The 23286-nt window shown below is 39.1% G+C and overlaps 1 protein-coding gene across 1 annotated transcript; it reads left to right on the plus strand.

The window, feature by feature from the left end:
* The first annotated feature begins 283 nt into the window (after window positions 1–283).
* Window positions 284–16262, plus strand: LOC119725817 (MAM and LDL-receptor class A domain-containing protein 1-like). The gene is made up of 6 exons (XM_038197401.1): window positions 284–537; window positions 11338–11448; window positions 12041–12181; window positions 13535–13675; window positions 14077–14301; window positions 15581–16262. Exons 2-6 carry the CDS (start codon window positions 11379–11381, stop codon window positions 15787–15789), a joined length of 786 nt encoding a protein of 261 aa, XP_038053329.1. The 5' UTR covers window positions 284–537; window positions 11338–11378; the 3' UTR covers window positions 15790–16262.
* The last annotated feature ends 7024 nt before the right edge of the window (window positions 16263–23286 follow it).

The following is a 23286-nucleotide window of genomic DNA, read 5'->3' on the forward strand; positions in this document are numbered from 1 at the left end:
ACAGAATTGTAGATTCTACACTCAAATATGAATTATGAACCCCGGAGTAATAATTGATGAAATTAAAAATAGGCATTTCCAAACTTACCAAGGAAAAGTCCCATCATGACAAATGTTATCCGATACCTAATAAAAAGTGAACCAGTCCATACTCTAAGGGAGTTCGTATGAACACCTGGCCTCGGCCCCGTCCCACAACAAAAAAACAGGGTTAGACAAAGCGTAGGCTGATATAAAAGACGGTACTGGCATTCTTTTCTCTCTCTCTCTCTTTGAAAAACAATGTCTCAGCACTGCACATTGTGTGCAGCTCCATTGTCAAACCTTAAAATGGCAGCCAGGCGAAACGAGTAAACTAAGGGGGCTCATGAAACGAAACATGACGAGACATGACGAATAGCTGCAGTTGGATACCCTTTGTAAAAGATATATACAGTGCAATGCATTCGTTTGATGCAGCCATACTGCATTTGAATATTACATAGCCTTTGCATCCTGCACCGTGTAGTCATCAGCTCAGTAACGCCAACAATTAACGTAAGTTTTCGTCAATGTAATACATTTCAACAATCCTCAAAACGCCTAGGTATACACTTAACAATTATGTCATTTCATATTCTTGCAAAACAGTTATTTGGTATCGAATGTAAGCAACAGGCTAGCTGTCTTTCATAATTATTCATTAACACGACCGGTATATTGCAGTTTGACTTTTTAGTTTTAGTACATCTGTGTAAAGTTTACACAGTCACCAGGGGCGGTTCTAGCTTTCTTGCAACAGGACGTGGGGTGTTGATATGGAATGTACATCCTGTTAGGGGGTCTGGGGGCGTGCGCACCCTGAACATTTTGAAATCTATGATGATGCATCATGTATTCTACTGCAATTTAAGGGGAAAATATAAAGTATAGCTTTCCAATTTGTTAATTTTAGCCCAATTTCACGAGTTTCATTTCATTAATCGAAGGCTGTGCATGTATGTGAGTGCGTGCTTATGGCGTAAATCGAGTACATCACAAACAAGTTTTAAAGCTTAAAAAACTGTGTTTGTGTTCAAAATTATATTACTGGAAAACAACATGAACGCTTTGAATGATTGTTTTACTCAATGAATGCTTATTAATTGGGCGTCCATATCCTAGATCAGGAAAGTGTTACATGAGAACTTCTTTAAAAAAAAAAGGGGGGGGGGAATGCACTACAACGCAGCGACGCAAGGGACAAGTTTGCTGAAAGTACATGCCACATGTATTCTTCCATGAAATAGTTGAAAAAAGACGGACCTGTAAACAATCGAAAATTTCCATTGATTCATTTCCATTTCAGCAGGTCCATGTTGGATGGCCCCAATCATGATTTAATTCTGGACATAGATGTAGCAAAATACCCTGTGAAATTATTTCGCCGGAAATTGTGTCGTTTCAGAGTAGCCTACACAATCATTGAAGATGATTTTCGTAAGGATGCCTGCTAGCAATGTTTCATTTTTTATATCGCCGTTGTTAGTCTGACCGTCGCATTTGTTCATTGTTGATTCAAGTCATAATTGGGCGCAAGTCTACCCCGCGGACTGTAAGCGAGTCAATTGTTGTAACTATAATTGAGCCGTGGACAAAACCCATAGCTGTTTCGACAATAATTTTAGTGCCATCTGGTATGTAAAAGTTTGATGGAAGTCGGGTGTACAGTTGTAAGGTTCCGTAAATATTTGGGTGTCTAGAATTAAATATGGTTTCATACCACACGATATCATTATTAAAGGGTTAGACACTTTTCATGTGATGTGAATTGACATGTGATGACAATATCATGACGTACATCAGTTGTCATTAGTATTACATGTCCCTGAGTATGAACACAATTTCACGGCTGTTGGCTTAGAAATAAAAGGTTGACATAATGCAGCACATTAAATATGTGACGTCACATGACATTTGATGACGTCATCACGACGTCACCCAACTTGTAATATATAACAGATTACCAAATTAGAGCTAAGTTGAATCTATATTTCTGCAGATACAGGTTTTTTAACGTCTCTCTGTAATGTGACGTAACATATGACGTGTGACGTTGTCATGATAATTCAAATATCGTCTATAACTGATAAACTTTACAAATTGTATGCACAAAGATACAATTATATAAATTCACAGAGAGCAAATTACCCTATGCGCCTTGAAGTTGGATTATAAGAGATTGCAGGGGCGGATCAATGATTTTTTGAGGTGGGGGCCGATTGGAGAGGACAGGCAGACATATAGGCTAGTACTATAATTGTTTTAATTTCCTTTGGTGTCAGAGCAGGCCAGTGGGGGGTCGACCCTCTACACCCCCTCTGAACATTACCAACACGTTGTCGTCAAAGTTGGTACCTTGATCCGGTCTGAACTTTTTCTTTCAAACGGGGCTTGCGGTCGCTGCCGAAGTTAATTGAATGTGATGGGGAGTAATAAATAACCGTCTGATTTTTTTTCTACATGAACCCTCGGTGGAAGGAGTTTTGCATAGAAATTTTCAGATACCAACTTTTACGACAAGGCGTTAGTAATGAAAGAAAAGGAATTTTTTCTTTATAATTCGTGTCGTCCAAAATTTGGTATAAAAGTCTCAAGACATTTTGTAATCTTCTCGGTGACTTGGTTTCACAGACCTTTAAATGCTTAAAAGTTCCACGGATGTATTTTTCTCATAGGTAAACAATTTGTGCAACTTTCTCCTTTTCTTAAACGCATGAAAACTGTTTTACATCTTTTTGCGGTTAGTTTTATTGAAAAGTGCACTCTTTAAGCATTTTCAATTTTCCATGTTTTTTAAGACAATTTTGGGCGCCGTTGCTGTGATATCATTTCAGGAAGGCATTGTTCAGTTTAAGGGTTTTCTGTTCAAATTGTGAACCAAAAATTTTGCTTATTGAAAATATTTGTAGGAAAGGGTTACTAACTTATTTGCCTACTGCCATATGTACTGACACTACGACGAATCACCCCCCCCCCCCAAAAAAAAGAACATTGAGAACAGCAAAATATACCAAATTCTACAGTATTTTGGTGTGTGCTGAAATAGCTGTTATCTTGGGGTTTCTGCCCGGAATGGCATCACAGTTTTGCACATTAATATGAACATTCGCATTAGCATAAAACCAAAAGTCACCAAAATACCGTTGAAAATGGCAAAAACGAAAATTGAACATAAGGTTAAATGGGACACAAAGGTGTGTTTTCAAGGATTGCATTAAAACAATTACATTGCATGGGCTCACAGGTGCAAAGCAGCTTGCCATCCAGGTGTGATTATAATAAGATCTCATCCAAATTTTAAATTTCACTAACTATGAAAACAAAACATCTCTTCAGTGTCACAAGTATCCATGATTGATGGCGAATGGTGCACAGGGTTAATGACTATCCTCGCTCTCAAATATTAACCACTTAAAACTTGTTTTTCTCAAATGTCTCTGCTTTTTTGTCAAATGTGGGATTTGGGGAGCTCTCGGTGGGTGCAGCGGCAATAGAGCCTTTCGGATATAAACATGTTTTGGAAATAAAGAAAGTGCAAAGTGCACATCACGCATGTAGACAATCCGTTCCATACACTTTCACACAAGCTCAGATAGGTCGTTTATCCTCGTGTAGTAGTCTCGGGTCCGAGATGATCCTTGTGTTTTTATTCAACGAGCGCACAATCAACCTAAAACCATTATCACGCACCATCGCTGATATAAAGGGCGCCTGACGAACGCAAACACACACGAACCGCTATTCGCTCGTACCCCTCGCCCTGCAAACAGGACGCTGGGATACTCTGATAAATTCACGCTCTGATTAGTTGGATTTTGCGCATCATCATCAAACAGGACGCTGGGATACTCTGATAAATTCACGCTCTGATTAGTTGGATTTTGCGCATCATCAAGGTCATTACTGTGCAAGGTTTCAAACGGCTCTTAAGACTGATTCATTACTCTTCCACTCTTAGACATGTTTTTTTTTCTCGTTCAAAAGTGTAAAAATGTAGGTAATTCTGTAAAACTTATCTGTGTTGTCAATTTACAATTCCCCTCACTCGCTCAGGCTCCATTTCGAATCACGAACGGTGGGATTACATTGTGCGACGCTCAAAATGTTGTCCACAAGGCCCGCACTGAAACAGAAATCACATCTGGTATGGAATGCGCGCAATTCTATGGGAAGTTTTTGGATAGCATTTGCGCACATTGTCTAACTGCGGTCTTGAACAGCTTCAGCCAGATGCTTTATACATAGGTCATAGGCCACTTCCTTAAAAATATTCTGTTAAGCTCATCAGAGTATCCCAGCGTCCTGTTTGCAGGGCAGGGGGTACGAGCGAGCGAAGAACCGCTATCAGCACCTTCTATATCAGCGATGGTTCGTGAATAAAAACACAAGGAGCGTTTCGAACCCGAGACTACTGTGTAGAGGATCCGTGGATGAACACATATTTGTTTACAGGTTATAGTGGTGATCAATCCATTGTATGGGAGAATTGTTACAACTGATAATGTAGGACCCAACGGATAATGTATCACCAACCGATAATTCAACAAATTCGATTGTTGTAACATATCGGTCTTAACCGATAATGTAACAAATATTGACCAATAGTGTAGTAACATTTACTAAACTTTCGGTCAATTAATGACTCAATTTCTGTTACATTATCGGTTAGTGATACAGCATTGGTCAATTTGTGTGGCATTATCGGTTGGTGATACATTATCAGTTGGTTACTACATTATCAGTTGTAAAAAGAATACCTATGGCCATTCATATTGTTTCTGCAATATTGTTGTGGTGTCGCTGGGTTACAGTGAATTTTCCCTTAGGCCATCAGCCTGGGGGTTTGGTCGGTATCCAAATAATGAGGAGAAAGATGCTCATTGTGATTTTTGGCAAGGTATGTGTTGTGGTCGTACGTCAATAATTACCCAATTAAGGAGAGACAGAGATAAGGAATACTTGTTTTTGGTTGCTTCGTATTGTATTCACGTTCCATGCCATGCAATAACACACTAGAGAATGTACATCCAATCAACAAATGAGGTCATACACTGGTTGCGTTATAATCAAACTCCACCCGTGACGTCACCCTATTGTCCTAGCGCTCCATTATTTTGCCCGAATGGAGCGTTGGAGGCGATACCTCTCCATTCTTTTGGAAGGTAATAAAGCCTCCATCACTCCATTCCTACAAAATAATGGAGCGGGAAATAAAGAAACACCAAAAATGACACAGTTATATTTTTACACAGTTGCAACTTTTACTACACCGTTTCTCAATGATGATTTTATGCATTTTCTTATACATTTCGTACAATGCTTACGTTAGTCGAGAACCATTTTTTTTCTCATACAGAATTTTTTCGTAGGCCCTACACCAATTCTTAAATGGAATTTTAGGCATCATTCGTACCTTTACGTGAAAGTCAATATAACCATATTTTTTTTATACAGTATGCTACACCGTTTTTCAAATAGAATTTTATGCATTCTCGTATACAATTTCTTAGTGTTGAGGCGAAAGTCAAGAACCATTTTTTTCTTGTACATAATGTTTGCACAAAGTAATGTTACATGTAACAATATAAACGTTTCAATGATAATGTTTCACATTGAAAGCAAATGTTTTGACAAGGTTCGCAGTGCAATTTATTTCTCAATCTTGTTCCTGGGTTTCAATGCCTAGCATGCAGTCCTAGAAATTCTTGATCGGCAAGAACTCAACATCCTGAAGAAATGTGTAGGTCTTTGCCATGGTGTCCAAGAAAAGTTGAAGGAAAATCACAAGTTCGTGCAATGTAAATCCGGCCTGGAACACTTGTAGCCATTTTGCACAAAAAAACCCAACAAAATCTTAGTCTTGCAATTTTGAGTGGTTTTAGCTCGTCCTTCCTTGTCCAATGATGAGTAGTTTTACTAGTCTCGAGTTACGTTGGTAATGCCGTCGACGAAGTAGTCCGACTGGAGACTGCCCGCTAGTTTTGACCTTCTTCGTTACACTATCCCCAGGCAGAACTAGGAGAAAACAAAATCAGAAAATTAGTTTTTGGGGTCAAACAATAAGACGGAAGCATAAGTTCATATTCCTGTAAATCTACTTAAGTCTCACAAAGCCGTAAAAAGCACAGGTACCTTTTACAATTACAAAGTGACGACACAGAAAGCTTCGAATTAGAACAATTTTAGTGCAAACACGATGTCTGAATAAACTTTATCAGATAGCAAATTAAAGAATAAAGCTTAATGTATCTGACATTATCGTGCTCAAAATACAACATTTAATTTTTTTCTGATTTTATTAGCTGTTATTTCTACTTAACAAAAAGGGTACTTCTTACCTTTATACTCATTCATGCAATCTTCATATTCATTTGGAGTCTCGAAATGGTCTTTTATATCTTCCAGGCAAAATTTGAAGCGGCCGGCAAATTATTATCCGATATATCCATGGAGTTAGTATCAGCACCGTATCAAAGACAGTTCCCTGGGACGCTTTAATTCCACTGTATCTCACGTATTTTTATCATAACAGTCCTAACGTCTTGAGATTGAAAACTGCGTGTCAGACACGAATGCAGTCAAGAACGAATGCATGGTGCCTTGGTGAAGTTTAGCATTTATACCAAGCGCGCCTAGAATCCAGTATTGTATTGGTTACGTAAGAACATTATGCCAACATACTTTTCGCAGTCCAATTCTGTACAATTCCTTTAAATGCATTTTACAGTTACGCAATAAGACAAAGCGTGTGTCTTTGTATGAAACAAAGTCGCTCCATTCGTGCAAAATAATGGAGCGCTAGGACAATAGGGGGACGTCACGGGTGGAGTTTAAGTCGGATAATGCCGCTCGGTACCGCGCCATTCGTGGGTAAGAATGGCCCGAGGGCGAAGCCCGAGGGCCATTCTTACCCACGAATGGCGCGTACCTCGGGCATTATCCTTTACTTAGATCACTGTAGTCTGCGTACACTACAAATATGCACCCCTGTAGTTGGAACATATGTGATAGCATTGAAACGGTGGCAGCTTTTGAGTGCTGTCACCTTTTTTCTTTAAAATGGCGATCTAAACTTGCTTGTTACCACATGTAATGAATCCGGTAACAAGCACATTAGCGGCCGTTTTTGAAAAAAAATAAATAAAGTGAAAACACCCAAAAAAACTGCAACCGCTCACACTGCAAAGCTATTACACATTTTCCAACTTTAGACGTGCATACCTTGCAAAAAAACGCTATGAGCAATGCTCTTTTCGATCATTTGAAACCGTAATTTTTGGGCCGAAGCTAATAGCATACCTCAAATTTGGAGCTCCAAACCTGTTCAATTTGTTATTTTGAGCTTAATATATAACATACTGAATATAAACTCAAAATGTCAGATCTATACTCTCATAATTCCAAAGAGAGAATAAAGACTCTTTTCCAATGAAAATTCACTACAGGCCAGCGACACGAGGAATACAGTTGCAAAAAACAAGTTTTTGTCACGAGTATTCTCCCATGTCATGGTTTGATAACCACTAACTTGTACCGACAATTTCTATTGAACCCTTTCCATTCCGCTGGTCCATGGCGAATGGCCCCACAGGCATTACCAATCACGCATGAAGTCGGCGTTTACAAGTGCGGGATGCAAAATGGTGAAATTACTAGACGTTGACAGTTCGCTATGAGTCATAAGTATACTGAAAGGTGCATGTAGCCTAAATTGTTTTCGGTGGAAATTCGCTGGAAGAAAACGTGCACAAAGTTAATGAGGTGGAAATGGTAAAAGATGCCCTGTGAAATTATTCCGCCGGAAATGGCATCGTTCGGAAAATATCAATCATCCAGATTGACTTTAGTAAGGATGCCTGCTGGTAAACTTGATGTTTTGCCGCCCTCTTTTGGTGACGTTGCTTCATAAATGGTTAAAACCGTAACAAACAAATAATTTAAACTATAACTTCGACAGTTGACAATGCAACTTTTCCGGGAAGTTGTTTTTATGGAAAGTTGAAATTGAAACCGACATCGGGTCGGGTCGGGTCGGTTTGTCCATCTTTTCAGTCGAGTCGGGTCGGTTTCGGCTTTGCATTTTCATTTATGGATCGAGTCGGGTCGTTGTAGCCATCTTTTGAAAAACCCGAAATAAACCGAAATAAACCGAAACAGTTCAGAAATTTAGGTGATGCATTATTATTGACAGTCACTGTGACCGCAGCCCTAGTAGTGTGGTGTGGCCACCGAGCGCACTATCAAGTTCTCACGGTATCAATTTCTTAGTCCAATGGGACTGACAGTGAATAGATACATTGTAACAGTTTTCATGATACCGCGTGATGATACCATGCGTTTGTTCAGTAAGCAGAGTTACTCTCGATCAACCCACTGAGTATGACATAAAGAGACGATGGTTTTGCAAAAGAATTCATGCCACGTGGGTAAGGGCAGGCATACAAAAAAGTGATCACTTTGTCAAAGCAAGGTATTCGTTTTTTACGGTTTTTATTCAGTCGGGTCGGTTCGGGTCGGGTTTTACCTTATTTTTTGTCGGGTCGGATCGGGTCGGTTTGAGGGAGTTAAGATCGGTTTCGGTTCGGCTTTGGTTTATATCTCTAATGTTTCGAGTCGGTTTGGCCTGGTCAACCCGACCCAATGCACATCATTAATCTGCACTATAGGAGTTGGTCTAAGTGTTTCCCACGTCTGAAGTTGATCAGATTCATGCAAGTCAATCATATTTATGAGGAAAAACGTGTATAAAGCCTATGGAGAAAAGATTGTGTACAAAGCCTATGGAGAAAAGAACGTTACAACCCCTTGGGAGACAAGAACGCGTTTGAACCTTATTGAGAAAAAGACGTGTACAAACCCAGTTGAGAAAACACGCACCCACAACTTGCACGTATACTGCAATAATTTGCAGTGTTTTGTATGTAGCGCTTTTCAGAACTAGGATGTGAAAGCTCATTTAATAAGCTTTCTTTTAGTAAAAAAACTTCAAATCACATATTTACTTGTTCATTTATGGAATTGTTAACACAACACAGTTTTAAAGTTTGTCCACGATCACATTTAAGGTACGAGATGTTTCAGTAAAATTAAACCATGTCGTATCATAAAAACGATATCAGAATAATCCCATAAGTCTTTGGGGTAGCTAAGTAGAAGGCAGGGCAAGAATATAAACTCTGGACATCAACAAGCATTATGTTTTAACATTGGAAACAGAAGGTGTTTAAATACAGGTTATGATAAGTGCCAGTTATCATGCTTATAAGAGTGTTTTGATGTGTGTTTTTTTGTATGTGTGCAGTGTCTTTGTTTTGCTGAAATATCACTTACCTTTTTTTTGTGATCCGTGGACAAAATTATAAAACTATGTTTGTGTTTAAACGTCCATAACTGGAAATGTACTTGAGCAATTTGAATGATTATTTTACCAAAATAAAAGCTTAATAATGGGGTTTTTACATCCTTTTACTTCTTCATAAAGTAGGGGGCGCCATTCGGGTTGTCTGTTGTTTTTGACTCAACCTGTATGTGTTACAAAAAATATATATAAAAAAGTCATGACTTCATGGCGACGAAACATTTTTTTCCTAATCTATATCACTTCCTGGTATGTGTACATACAAAGTGAAAACTCAATCGGCCTTATGGCCGTTGAAAAATTAACCTTTAAGATGGCGTCACGTGACCTCCAAAGACGTTATCATGACGTCTGAGCAATATGCACGAGTTAAGTATTGGGTATTAGTCTGTGCACAGTTTCATTAAAATGTCAACTTGGATACGTGGCACAAGACGCACACACTCCAAACTTTCAATTCGGGCAATTTAAAATGCAGTGCGCCACCAAGAGTTATAGCCACGGAGAGTTCATTTTTCCAAGTGCATTGTGGGAGATGGTCCACCGCCAGACATAGGAAATTGTTCGTTTTTCCGGTCAATAGTTACGTAAGCGTATGATTCGAGTATCTGTTTGTCCTTTCTTTTCTTTTCATCAACATGGTAGGTTTTTTTTGTAAGGCGGCAGAACGCTTTGCCCCAATCTATATTAGCTCAAGTTGTCCACTGACACTCATTTTAGGTCATGTTTTGTAGACCGTAAACTTGAAAAATGGACTCTCCATGGCAAACTCTTGGTGGCGTACTGCATTGTGAATTGCCCGAATTCCCTGAGTTTCCCCTGAGTTTCCCGACTGGAGAATGGAAACTAATTTTCAAGGTTTTCCCTGATTTCCAGAGTGGCTTAAAAGCCTGTTGATCATTAACTTCTTCAGAATTTAGTGTCTATAAGCTATATCCAAAGTTGCCAGAATTTTTGATATTTTGCTGTGGTAAGATTTCCGTTTTCGGTGAGCCGTCGTTGTTTCAATATACGACATTAACATTTATTAACAAATGAATTAGCAAATGTTTGGGTTCACAAGAATTGAGCAGAAAGTTTCATAGGTGTGCAGGCCAATAAATCGGTACGAAATTGCCTACACTGGCCAAATCACAATTTGCATGCCCTCAAATTCATCGCCTTAGACTTGTGCACAAAACTTTAAAACTAAAATGTGCAAATATAACCTAATTGCGGCAGTAAAATTGTGCCTCTGTCTCCCTAATGACCGATGTCTTCCATCGTGCGAAGAAATTACGAGAACGTGTCTCCTTAGTGGTACCCTTACACGTATAATAATAATTATTATTATCTGGATTGCATGGTAGTGCGACACTTCCAAAGAAACGTGCACAAAGTTTTCCAAACTTTAATGTGACCTAACCCAATTTTATCTTATCCGATCCCAACCAAGTTTGGTGTGTGTACGTTTTGGACCACGAGCAATCGATGTAGCTCATTTGCGACGGTAAAATTCCTTCGCTAAAGGGTAGTTACCTCAATAGGGCGACACCAAAATTGTCGCCCTAGTGCGATGTGTTGCCCTAATGTAGGGGCAGTCCCCCACAACTTGTCGCCCTATTGCGGATTCATGCTAATTATGGGAATGGGTCATTAGGGAAACTTTCCACAGACTTAGTGCAATCTTTTTTTTTCAACTTAAATGTAACCTAATCCAATATTCCTTTGTCCTTTTCCCACGAATTTCGTTTTTTTTTTAATAATTGGACCACGCGCAACTAATATAACTTAATTGCGACAGAAAAACAAAATGTTGCCTTTGAAGGGGGCTGTGCCATTAGGGAGACAGTTATGTGTCTCCCTAATGACCGGTGTCTCCCTATTATCGAAGAAATTACGATAAGATGTCTGCCTAATGGTACATTTATTTATAAATATATTTGTAATAATATTTATCATTTCAATTCCTCGCACAGATATACACATAAACCCATAACAGGTTGCAAGTGATTGAACCATGGATTGGATCCGGTTGATTTTGCTACTTCTACTTTATGTACGTTACACTCAGTCGACGACGTCACATGGTAGGAACATATTTGATACCCCCACTATTCCACAAAGCAAAAAGAGATAATGGACGTATGTTTATGGTGTAAATAGAGGATAAACAAAGAACCGAAAAAGAGAAACAATAGAACATCCTTGATTTACAACTTAAACAAACGTGCGTGTTTAGGCTATAAATGTGTTTTTTTTCTGAAATGATTGGTCAATATTTTGTATGCGAGCATACCTTGTCTCAATTGATTTCAGGTACTGGTAATTTGATTGACGGTTTAAAGAAACCATTAATTGTATGTGGTGCCGATGGCATAAGACTAAAAGTGAAATAGAATGGTCATTGTTTAAAATCGCCCTTTTAAAGCGAAAAAGAAGTCTTGTAAACAAGTCTGAGTGAACATAAACGAAAGGTGCTGCTCAATCACTTAATTGATCGAACTGAATCGAATCGCATGCTCTGGTAGCAAAAATGAAACGCGTGTTCATCAGAGCGGTTCTCAAATTCACACGAAAATGAATGACCGATTTCCAGAAGGGAATGAACATTTGAGGAAATTGGCCGAGAAAACTTGTAGTAAACATTTTTTTTTTCATTACCTGCCAATTTCTTTCAAGGCAACCAAGGATTTAACTGTTCCTTTGAGGACGGTTTTTGCAGCTGGACCCAGCGTGAGGGTGACGGACCTAACTGGCTACTGGGAGCAGGCAGCACTGCTGTGTCACGCGTGACGGGGCCTGGTGCTGATCGTTTTGGAAGTATGTGTTATCTAGTGTACCAGATTAATGTCTAATTTGGGGACTCAATAACATGTATGCGGATTGATATTGCAGTGTGGGATGACGCAATTCCAAGTGAATGCAATAAATGACCATTTCAAGATGGAATCTCCCAGTTTGACATTCAACATCATATTTGGGGTGCTGTGGTCCAATGGTTACGGTGTTCGACTCGTCTGCCGTGGTACATGGGTTCGAATCCTGACCGTGAGAACATAGCACTTGTGCTCTTGAGCAAGGCACTTTATCATTATTGTTTTAAATTTGTCCTTCGGATGGGATGTTAAGCCGTAGGTCCCGTGTATTGTGTAATGCGCGTTTAAAGAACCCAGTAACACTTATCACTAATAGAGAAGGGGTTTGCCCCGGTGTTTATAGGCAGTGGCTGCTTAATGCACCGCAGCACCTTGCAAACCCTTTTAAAGGTGTAACAAAATGGGTCTCATATTTCTCATGTACTCCATTCACTTTTCTTTAACAATAGACATAATTTCCAGCGCCTTGAGTACTTAATTGTTGGTAGATATATGTGCTTTATTAGACTCCGGTATTATTATTATTATTATTATTATTTCCCTTGTAACCCACGCTACATACACGACAGTAAGCTTTGAAGTGAATGTCATTATCACATCCACAATATGTATCATCAAAATAACTTGTATCAAGACACCAAAGGAATTGTATTTTCTTCCGTACAATGAGAGCAGATTCAGTGAAAATTCTTTTCCTGTAACAAAAACATTGCTTGTTTGCATTTTGAGCGAAATGCTATAAATAGTCGGGTGCGTGGAAGAAGGTCGTTAGGGCAAAACATGGGTCAAAAGGTCAAATTCGGAATTTTCAGGTATTCAATAGAGCATGGACATATCTTCAATTTGATATACATTTTGTCTCAGGGGCTACGTCATTCTGACGTAATTAACAGTATGAGAAAGACGGAAGTAGGTTTTTCATTTTTTTTCCCCGGCAAAAGGACGTGAGCGTGTATTGCTGATGGCTAGCATTGTGTGAGCCTCACATGGAATTTGACAATACTTAATCAGAACTTGTGTTTCCTCTTCTTCTAACGATCTGAAATGTTCGAGTGTTTTGTTTTCATCCTGTTAATACTTACGGCACTGGGAGGTATGTTTACTGTAAGCCCTCGAGCCGCGAGGACATGCCCATAATTGACAGTCATGTGTTGGACGTTAAGGAGGAGGATGGCGAAGACTTTTGCTTTAGTTCTGGTGTAACGTGTGCGGACAAAACGTGTACTCGTTATCATGTTCGTTTATTCAAACGAACTTATATTTTTGGGTGGTTTAATTACTTTTCATTCTGCTATAGATGAAACTGGAATGTTCCTTTACTGTGCTGTATCTGGGGACGACACGCCCATAATTGACAGTCCTGTGGTGGAAGTTAACGAAGAGGATGGTGTGGACCTTTGCCTTAGTTTCTGGTACAGCATGTACGGGCGATACATAGGTATTATACAAATCATCTTCGTTGATTCCATTTTGTTGGGGCACCACATGTCTGGTCACTGTTTCAAATAGAATGCCTTTTTTTTTTTGCAATAGCCAAATTCTTTACCTTCGACGCACAAAGGGGAGTCAGGCCTTCAGGATAAGTTTTTTTTTTCAATCCAACGCGAGTCTCCAGATGGGACGAGTTTCTCAAAAAGAGGATGAATTAGGAAGCTACATTCGTGAATTCCACTGCACCAAATATCAAATTTATTAATGTAAATACGAAATCAGAATTGACAATGGAACCCAACACGTTTTCTGGAACGAAACGAAAGTGTCTTTTCATGGAACCTAGAAAACCTATATTAATTACAAAAACAAAATGAACATCAATTATTTTTACCATTTTTTTAAAAGGCGGGCTGGAAGTGTACACTTATACCGCCACTAACGCCACCAACGGCACCGTGAAAGTTTTCAGCGCGAGAGGGCCGCAGACAGGAAGGAGGGGATGGCTTCATGGGCTGGTCGACATCAGAGATGTCACCTCTGATATGAGACTTTACTTCCAAGGGCTTAGCGGTGTAAATAGAGCGATTGTAGCGATCGATGATATAAATCTACAGACGGGCGTGTGTGAAAGTAAGTATTTATCTTATATACGTTGATATTAAAGTGGTTTCTTCAGAATTACAATATATGACGGTTGTGGAAGATATTGTTTTAATTCATGTATTGTTGTACTTTTGTAATATTAGAGTAATATTATATTACAAAATGATCTCCAATTGCACATTAAGAAGAGAATTGTTTTAATCGGGGTGGCTGTAATAAAAAAATTAAACTGAATTAAACTGAAATATAAAAATATATATATCTGTGGAAAGGGGATATTGGATCTTCTGTCAGACAACATAATTAGTATGAAACCATGTCCACTGAAAAAAACCCACGTAGGATCAACGTTAATGAAGAAAATAGCATAGCAATAGTTTCCAGCAAATCACATGCCCCAAGTGCATGAGCCTAGTTTCACCTCATCAATGTTTGTTTTATTTTGCGGTTGTCAGATTAACAAATTTGCGTAGTGGACATTCTATGCCCTCAAATGTGTATCCATATACCTTTTGGTCGTTTGCAGCCGCGTATGATTACCATTCTTCAAGACTGAATGTACATGTATTGGAATATTATTTGTTGTATTATCCAAATTGGAGATTTTAAACAAGAATTATCGCTGGTATACTGAAAGTTAACAGAGTGGGGTCCGCCCGATAGATTGTCAAAAGGTTCGATAGTCCGAAGGATTTTTAGCCCGAAGGTTCGATAGTCCGAATGCACAAAATCTCCATAAGAGGGGGTTCGTTAGTCCGAATATGAAATAAGGTTCGTTAATTCGAACATTTGAATTAATAGTCCGAAGGTTCATTAGTCCGAAGGCTCATTAGTCCGAAGGCTCATTAGTCCGTAGGTTTATTATTCCGTATTGAAAATAAGGTCTAATAGTCCGAATGGACAATAAGGTCGGATAGTCCGAATCGACAATTGGGTCCGATAGTCCGAATCGCCAATAAGGTCCTATTATCAATTCGACTATTGAACCTTATTGTCCATTCGGACTATCGAACCTTATCGTCGATTCGGAATATCGAACCGTATTGTCGATTAGGACTATCGAACCCTATCGTCTATTCGGACTGTCGAACCTTCGTGGCTATATAACCTTCTTCTGTTTTCGGACTACTGGGACCTTCGGACTATCGAACCTTCGGACTATCGAACTATCGGGCTGTAACCGTTGGAGTAACGCGGCATGACGAAAAAAAGGTCAATTCTGGAACAGGTTTACAATCCCTATGAACCCTTAAGTGATCGATGTTGGTTGAGAGTCTATGGATAACACTATTTCAATTGTACACAGGGGACACAAGCTTTAACTGCAATTTTGAGGAGGGATCACTTTGTGGATGGGTGAAGCCGCCCACGGGCTCCGATGACACCGACTGGTTATTGCAGCGTGGAGCTACTTACACACCCAAAACCGGTCCTATTGTCGATCATACCACAGGGAGTACGTACGTTCTATATACTGTCACAATGCTATACATTCATTCTGGAAAATTTACTTGAAACAGTTTTGTTTTCGAATCGAGAGCCAAATGAGACTTAAATAATTTACATGGTGGACATGAACTATAAATGGAAGATATGCGGCAACACCCGATACAAATGTTTTGAACAGTGTACTCTGTCCGCAATCAGGAGACTGCCAGTATCTTGCTGTCGTAGTGTATATACCCATTCCCGGAGCTGCCCCTTTAATCTACCAATATCATAGTATTGCATGGAATTTTTTAATGACACAATGTTTTTTGAGCCACCCGGCCCTCAAACCCAGACCATTCACCCTGGCATTCTTCAGACCCCAAGCATCTATTAAAACCACAGACTTGCCCTGTGAATGCCATTTGACTGTTCCATTTTGGTCAGCAGTGGTATCCTATGTGTATACAATTGTATACAAGCCTATGTAAATGTGCACAATCGAGCACACTCGGTCTTCCCGCCTATTTTTAACCCCTCCATAGGGTCACCAGACTGAACCCCCCCCCCCCCCCCCCCCGCCCGGTGGAAGTACCATGGTCCATATACTAGCATCTAGTGAGATGACCCCGGGCATGGTTACCACGTGGCTGGGACACAACATAGAAATGTGACCAATATTAGTTCCATGCTCGCTTCATGTAAGCGGGAGACTGAATTCAGCGTTACAGGGATTAGATCAGTGGACTGTTTAGGCGGTGGGTTCTCAATAGTTCTGCCTACATAGGAATGAGGACCCCCTTGGTACTCTGCATACCTTGATGTTCTTTCCAACTGTGTCAAGATCCTTCTGACATAATACTTTAGTGAGTACACACAGTCCGCTTCAGCACCTACCCGGCAATTAAGCATCCTGTTCCAGAATCTTCCGCGTTAACACTGCACTGATGAACTAATCCCCCTGATGCTGAATCCAGCTTGCACTACTTGGACAACTACACCAGAATGTCTTCTGATGACAAACAGAGCACACTGTTCGAAACATCGAGATCAGTGGCGCACCCAGGATTTGTTTTTTAGAAGTAATTTTTTTTCAAAAATTGTGCCCAACATTTTGGGCCGCAGAAAAAAAATGGTGTGTTTTTTGGGTGGGGACGGATTTTTTTGACATTGGTGGCGCCACTTACATCCCTATTATACTACTCGAAAATAGGCCACATACATATCACCAAAATTAAAGCGTGGAACCAAAACAAGAAATTACCTAAAAAATAAAAACAAATAATGACAACCTCTTGGGCCCCCCAGGCCCCCCTTGGGTGCGCCACTGATCGAGATTTAACAAACTGTATTTTCTCAGAACCACGCAACTCAACAGAGATATTATTCACATGGTGTTACCGCAAGCCTTTCATTCATTGAATCAAGTGCTATTTAAAATGAACTGTGGCAAAAGCATTCATTTAAGTCAAAAAATATTGAAATGAACCGCGAGAAATCTTTCCTTTGATTTGGTCTTGTGAATACATAGTGACGTGTGTTAAACCGTTCAACTAGCAATATAACTTTTGATTTGTTGGTTTCATCAAATGGAAGAAATTTAATTGTATTAATGCACTTGTTTTGCTTACTTCCGGTCTTTTTATTGCAGCAATTGAGGGATCTTACTTGTATATACGAGCGAGTTGGTTATCTGCAGTAGAAGTTGCCATATTGGAAAGTCCTATGGTTACTCCGCTGGTTAATGAGAATTTCAATCTCACTTTCTGGTACAACATGTATGGGGAAGGAACAGGTATTGAGATGGAATAGGGATTTTGGGGTAATGATATGCTATAACGACGCTTTTTGTTTGTGGGATATAAACAGACTAAACTACAATGAGCAACTTCGGTTTGGTAGTCCAGGCCACAGCATGTATGTTCCATGAACAGAACAAAGTGCTTTTCCGTATTTTTGTTTGTCCATTTGTATGGGTGTTTTTTACTTGTAGAAATTTATGTGAAGTCTAGTCATGTATAAATGATCAGAACAAACAAAGTTCCATAACAGATTGACATTGTGTCCTTTCATAAATGAAAAATTTATAACATCGTAATGACGTCACACATTTTGTTGACAATTTTGTGCTGATGATCATGACCTACCTTACATGTTACAAAGCGAATTAAGATATTAGCATGATTTGTTGGTTAGATACAGAAAAGAATGCACATACATTGCTGAACATATTAAACAATTCAAAAATCCAGATGAAATAGTAGGCTGACGTCATCATGGCGTAACGTCAATCGTGACCAAGAACACAAGCCTGCGAATGTACGCATACTAAGTTTCAACCTGATCAGCCTTGTAGTTATCTAGATTTGGTACTTTCAAATGGACCTTGAAGATGACGTCACTTGACCCATGATTACGTCACTGTGACGTCACTTATCAATGCACACATTTGGTATGCCGTCTTTGTGTTTGATAAGTTTGGAGTTGATCCGATTAAAGACAATGTCAAATTTTATAAGTGAAACAACATTTTAAAAGTTAAAAAAATTCTAAAATATCAGCTGACGATGTCATTGTGACGTGATTTTGTAATTTGCATACTGATAACACTGTCTACCTACCAAACCAGTTTAATGACAATTTGACCTTCCCTTTTTGTGTAAAAAGAACAACCCCCCCCCCAAAAAAAAATACAAAAATAAAAGAAATTGATGATGTCATGATGGCGTCACACAATTTCCCAAATTTTGTGCATATATCTTTTGCCTAACAAACCTAATAAAAATAATTTTGAGTTTTAGCATGTTCTGTTCGTGAGCATGTTCTGTTCGTTCTGTATGCTTGAAGGTTCAAAAATTTAACAAGCCATAATAAGTAACACGCTGACGTCATCATAACGTCACCGCATTTTTTTATTATCTATAACACGTCTATATACACTATGAACATCTTCACCCCTTAAGAATTCGTTAAAGAGCCATTTTCCCTTGAAATTACAGTAAACTAAATTTTCACGGTTTTTTCAACATACTACGCAAGATTAGGAGTCCGTGAAAAAAACCCTTAAGAAAGTCCTTTGTTTACCCATGGAGATAGACCCAGTGTACCGTTACGTATAACTAATGATAATCCTCAGTGGCCAGGGTTATTAAAAATCCGTGAAAATACCCTTACAGGATTAGTCCTATATAAGCCCCATGTAAATGTCCGTGAAACATCACTTAAATATTCTTTTCACGGAAATATGGACCTTTATAAATGAAATTGAAGGGATAAGATGTTCATAGTATACAAACATTCAACCCAATCTGATTTATAGTTCTCTAGATACAGGTCATTGAATAATGCGCCTTTAAGATGACGCCACACGACCCACAATGACGTCACGATGACGTCACTCTTCTATATGGGTCTTAGTTATGAGGTATTTGTCTATATTAGGTTTAGTTGTGATGTGACTGTATATGTCTAAAGTGCCGGCAGGCACTTTACAGGTTCAAAGTCTATGGGATTTTAGGTGGAACAAAGAAAAAATGAAGTAAGACACACAAAAACAAGTAACGAAAACAAGAAGTAACGAAAACAAGAGCTGTTTCGGCGGACTTCCTAAACAGACAAAAACAAAATGGCATCGCAACAGGGCCTCGATTCGGCCTTAAAAATATAGCCTACTGCCTACATATTTTGGTTTAGATTGAATTTGAAAGTTAACTGTTGGAGGATGAAACCCAAAAGTTATCAGTAACATCGCTGATATAATCAATAGGCTTTTAACTCTTTATGCTTTTGTCAACTACATGTCTATATATTATCACTGTCGTATTTGGGATTTGTAGGGCCAGTTGTTGTCGGCAGTCATTTTTGTTTAACCCAACTTCGTGGTTTTTTTTCTAATTTGAACTGTTTCATATAATTTTATCTGAAGATTTTTCTCAGAATTTGGAGCGACAGTGTCGGTTCAGTTTTAGAGAACCGTCGTTCAACTTCAGAATGATCCAAATTAGATTTCTTTATGTGAAAGTTATCAGGCCCGTTATTTTTAAATTTTGCTGAGGGCATAATTTATCGTTTTATATTCAAACACTAATTTGGTACAGTTGTTCTACGTGTATGTTATTCATTTAACATTTAATCAACATTTGACACTACATATATACTGTTAAAGGGCGCTGAACCTATTTTTTTAACGGATCTACATCATTAGCTGTTTTTCTCTCCTTTTTTTCCAGACTTTTCTCCATAGGGTTTGTACACGTTTTCTTTCCACTAGTACACTTTGGCTATTTTCTAAGGCATATATTTAAAGAACTTTAGGTTCCATTTAGTTGTAACTTGATATATACCTGTACTAAGATGTGTTATAGATACAAATTTAAGTGACGTCATTATGACGTCATCATATGTTTTGTGACGTCACCTTAAAGGGACACTTTTTTTCTACGTCCAAATGGGTTGTCTACCTGATATGTACCTATATCGGGAAGTGTTATACATGACAATTCAAGTGAAGTCATCCCATTTCATATGACGTCACATTAAATGGCATTTTTTCTAGTGCCCATATCTAAATCTATACGTTCGATTTGGTTGTAACTTGTACCTATGCCGGGATGTGTAGATGAACATTCAAGTGATGTCATCACATGTCATGTGACGTCACATTAAAGGGGCATTGTTTTCTCTAAGGCCTAGGCCTATATCAATAAATGGACGTTACGTCCGATATGGTTGTAACTGGTAGACTGGGATGTGTTATAGATGAAATTTGAAGTGACGTTATGATGTCGTCATCACTTGTCACAGAGTCATTTCCAACAGCCGAAACAGCTAGTGTTTGTCTAGAATACAATTTGTTGAACTTTTTTCTTATCTAAACCCTTTATTTTATTTCAATGTTTTTGTTTTTGTTTTTGTATTGCTACTAATGTTTTGAATCGGTTGCTATGGCAATCGTCGACATACCAAAGAAGCGGTTATGGTAACACATTAAAATCTTAGTCATAGTAATTTTATGATATTGTTATGCCGTTTGGTAAAAGCGCTCCAAAGAATACATTATGTGTCATAATAGGGTTAAATATTACTCAATATTCTATTGAATGTAATATAGAGTTACTATTGTTCGGCCTCTTATTTTTCTCACTGAAATTCTAGGTGGTCTGAATGTCTCAAAATTACCCGGTAATGAGCCCATCGTTGGTTGGGTTGGGCAGCAGACAGATGGTCCTATGTGGCTTAAGGCAGAGGTATTGTTAATGAACCAGACTTCAAGCTTCGGAATAAGAATTCAGGCGCACCGTGGTGGTAACTTTAGATCGGATATCGCAATCGATGACGTGGCAATAACTACTAACATAGGTTTGTGTTTGTTTAATTTCCTTGCCATGAGACTGTATTAAATTTGAACATATTTGTTTTTGAATGTTATTACAGATTTGCATTTTTGTTGTGGTCTGGATTCCAATTGCTGCAGCTCGGGTTTCAACGATATTTGTGTCGAACAGGCAGGCACCAGTTGTTGATGATCAACAATCAAGTTATCAGCAAGCATGAAATGAAGAGGACATTATTAACGTTATCAACCCCAGGTCACATTTGATCGTTTTGAAAAAAAGAAATCGTTACAATATGTGATAAATATCCTCAACAAATCCTCATTATAATGGTCGTGCTCCACTAGAGCTATCAGCTCCCTTTCATTAGTAATTTTGACTTAATTTATTGAAACCGTTTTTGTTGTTCGTCAGCTACTATTCCGTCACAACACCATTCATTAAGATATGCTAATTTGGGTTATGTCCGTCTCGAGCAAAGTGTGCCGTCTTCAATGCATGTGAAATTTATATTCACACACATTTAAAGCTATAGTCCATCATTTGCAGCCATCAGAAAAGTAACTGGCGTAATTCTTGCTGAAAAAAAACATACTTGGTTGAAAGATAGTAAGTGGTCTAAACTCCCTGTGAAGTTTTTCTTGCTGGCAAGCTGTCATTTTGAAGTAATCAACGAAAGAAGGCCTTTCCAACGGTGCGTCTTAAGACGTCTTAAGACGCACCGTAGGAAAATTTTAATTAGTAGTTCGTTTTGTTATTCGGCGAAGCGCAAGCAAGCATTGGCACGACGCACACGCGCGTGCGGTTCTATAATTCGTCGGATCAGTGCGCGGCATCGCGTATCCGGTTCGTTAGTAAAAACGTCATACACGCGCGCACACCACGGATTACTAGCGCCAATTGGCTGCAAACGCTCGAGCTGCGTTAACTTCCGGTTCCAAACGTGCAGAAAGTGCTGGAGGTGACGTCACACTAACGAACCGGATAGCTGCAACCGGCTCAGTGAGAACGTGTCTCGGACGCTGAATTCAGGCCCAATTCAAAACATGATTCAGCAACTTTTGATTTGAAATTGAGATCCTAGAATGCTGTTTTTCTCGGAATATACCGCTGAAGCTGAGCTGAAACTTCATCAGGTTAGTTTTTCAGTATCCTTCATTAGATTTTGAACACTGTTGTTGCTTCAAACGAACAAAATGCACAAATTACAAATGATGGACTATTGCTTTAAAGCTATAGTCCATCATTTGTAATTAGTGCATTTTGTTCGTTTGAAGCAACAAAGTGTTCAAAATTTAATGAAGGATACTGAACAACTTACTTGATGAAGTTTCAGCTCAGCTTCAGCTTCGTATTCCGAGAAAAACAGCATTCTAGGATCTCAATTTCAAATCAAAAGTTGCTAAATCATGTTTCGAATTGTTTTGAATTGCAGCTTTACGCGATGTTGCGCACTGATCCAACGAATTATAGCAACCGCGCCCTCCTGTGCGTCGTTCCAATGCTTGTGCGCGCTGCGCCGAATAACAAAACGAACAACTAATTTAAATTTTCCTACGGTGCTTCTTAAAATGCCTTCTTTTGTTGATTTCTTCAAAATGAGAGCTTACCAGAAAGGATAATTTCACAGGGAGTTTAATCCCCTTACTATCTTTCAACCAGTATGTTTTTCAACAATAATTACGCCGGTTACTATTTTGGATAGCTGCAAATGATGGACTCGGGCTTTAAACAAAATATTATTTATTATATTAGTTATCCCTCAAGCGCGAGTGGAACACGGAATAATGAAGTGCGCCTGTGTCCCTCATACCAAGAGGACGAAGGCGGTTGGAGTGTCGCTCGCATCTTGGAATAGCGCAATACGCAGGGTGCGACATGAACCGTGCACTACAGCCTCATATCACACTGTTGTTGCCATGGATCGACCAATCAGAATCGAGGATTCAAGTTTACTTGAAGATAATATAAGTTATCCCGCGAGTGCGAGTGGATGACGGAATGATGTAGTGCGTCTGTGTCCCACTACATTTTCCGTGTTCCACGAGCGCGAGCGTGATAAGGAATTTATCTTCACGCAAAGTTGACGCGCAGTACAGTTGGAACGAGCACACTTTACACGAACATTTCAGCGGTGTAGTGCATGCAGCTGGAATGTCGCTCGAATCTTGAAATAGCGCAATACGCAGGGTGCAATTTGAACCGTGCAATACAGCCTCATATCACACTGCTGTTGTCATGGATCGACCAA

Source organism: Patiria miniata, unplaced genomic scaffold (assembly GCF_015706575.1).
Source record: "Patiria miniata isolate m_02_andy unplaced genomic scaffold, ASM1570657v1 HiC_scaffold_19, whole genome shotgun sequence".
NCBI classification, from domain to species: Eukaryota; Metazoa; Echinodermata; class Asteroidea; order Valvatida; family Asterinidae; genus Patiria; species Patiria miniata.

Excerpts from the sequence above, each read along its gene's own strand:
- LOC119725817 (XM_038197401.1), top strand. The coding sequence starts at position 11,379 with ATGGATTGGATCCGGTTGATTTTGCTACTTCTACTTTATGTACGTTAC. Across the intron at positions 11,449-12,040 it reads TCAGTCGACGACGTCACATG|GCAACCAAGGATTTAACTGT; the intron begins GTAGGAACATAT and ends ATTTCTTTCAAG. Across the intron at positions 12,182-13,534 it reads TGGTGCTGATCGTTTTGGAA|ATGAAACTGGAATGTTCCTT; the intron begins GTATGTGTTATC and ends ATTCTGCTATAG.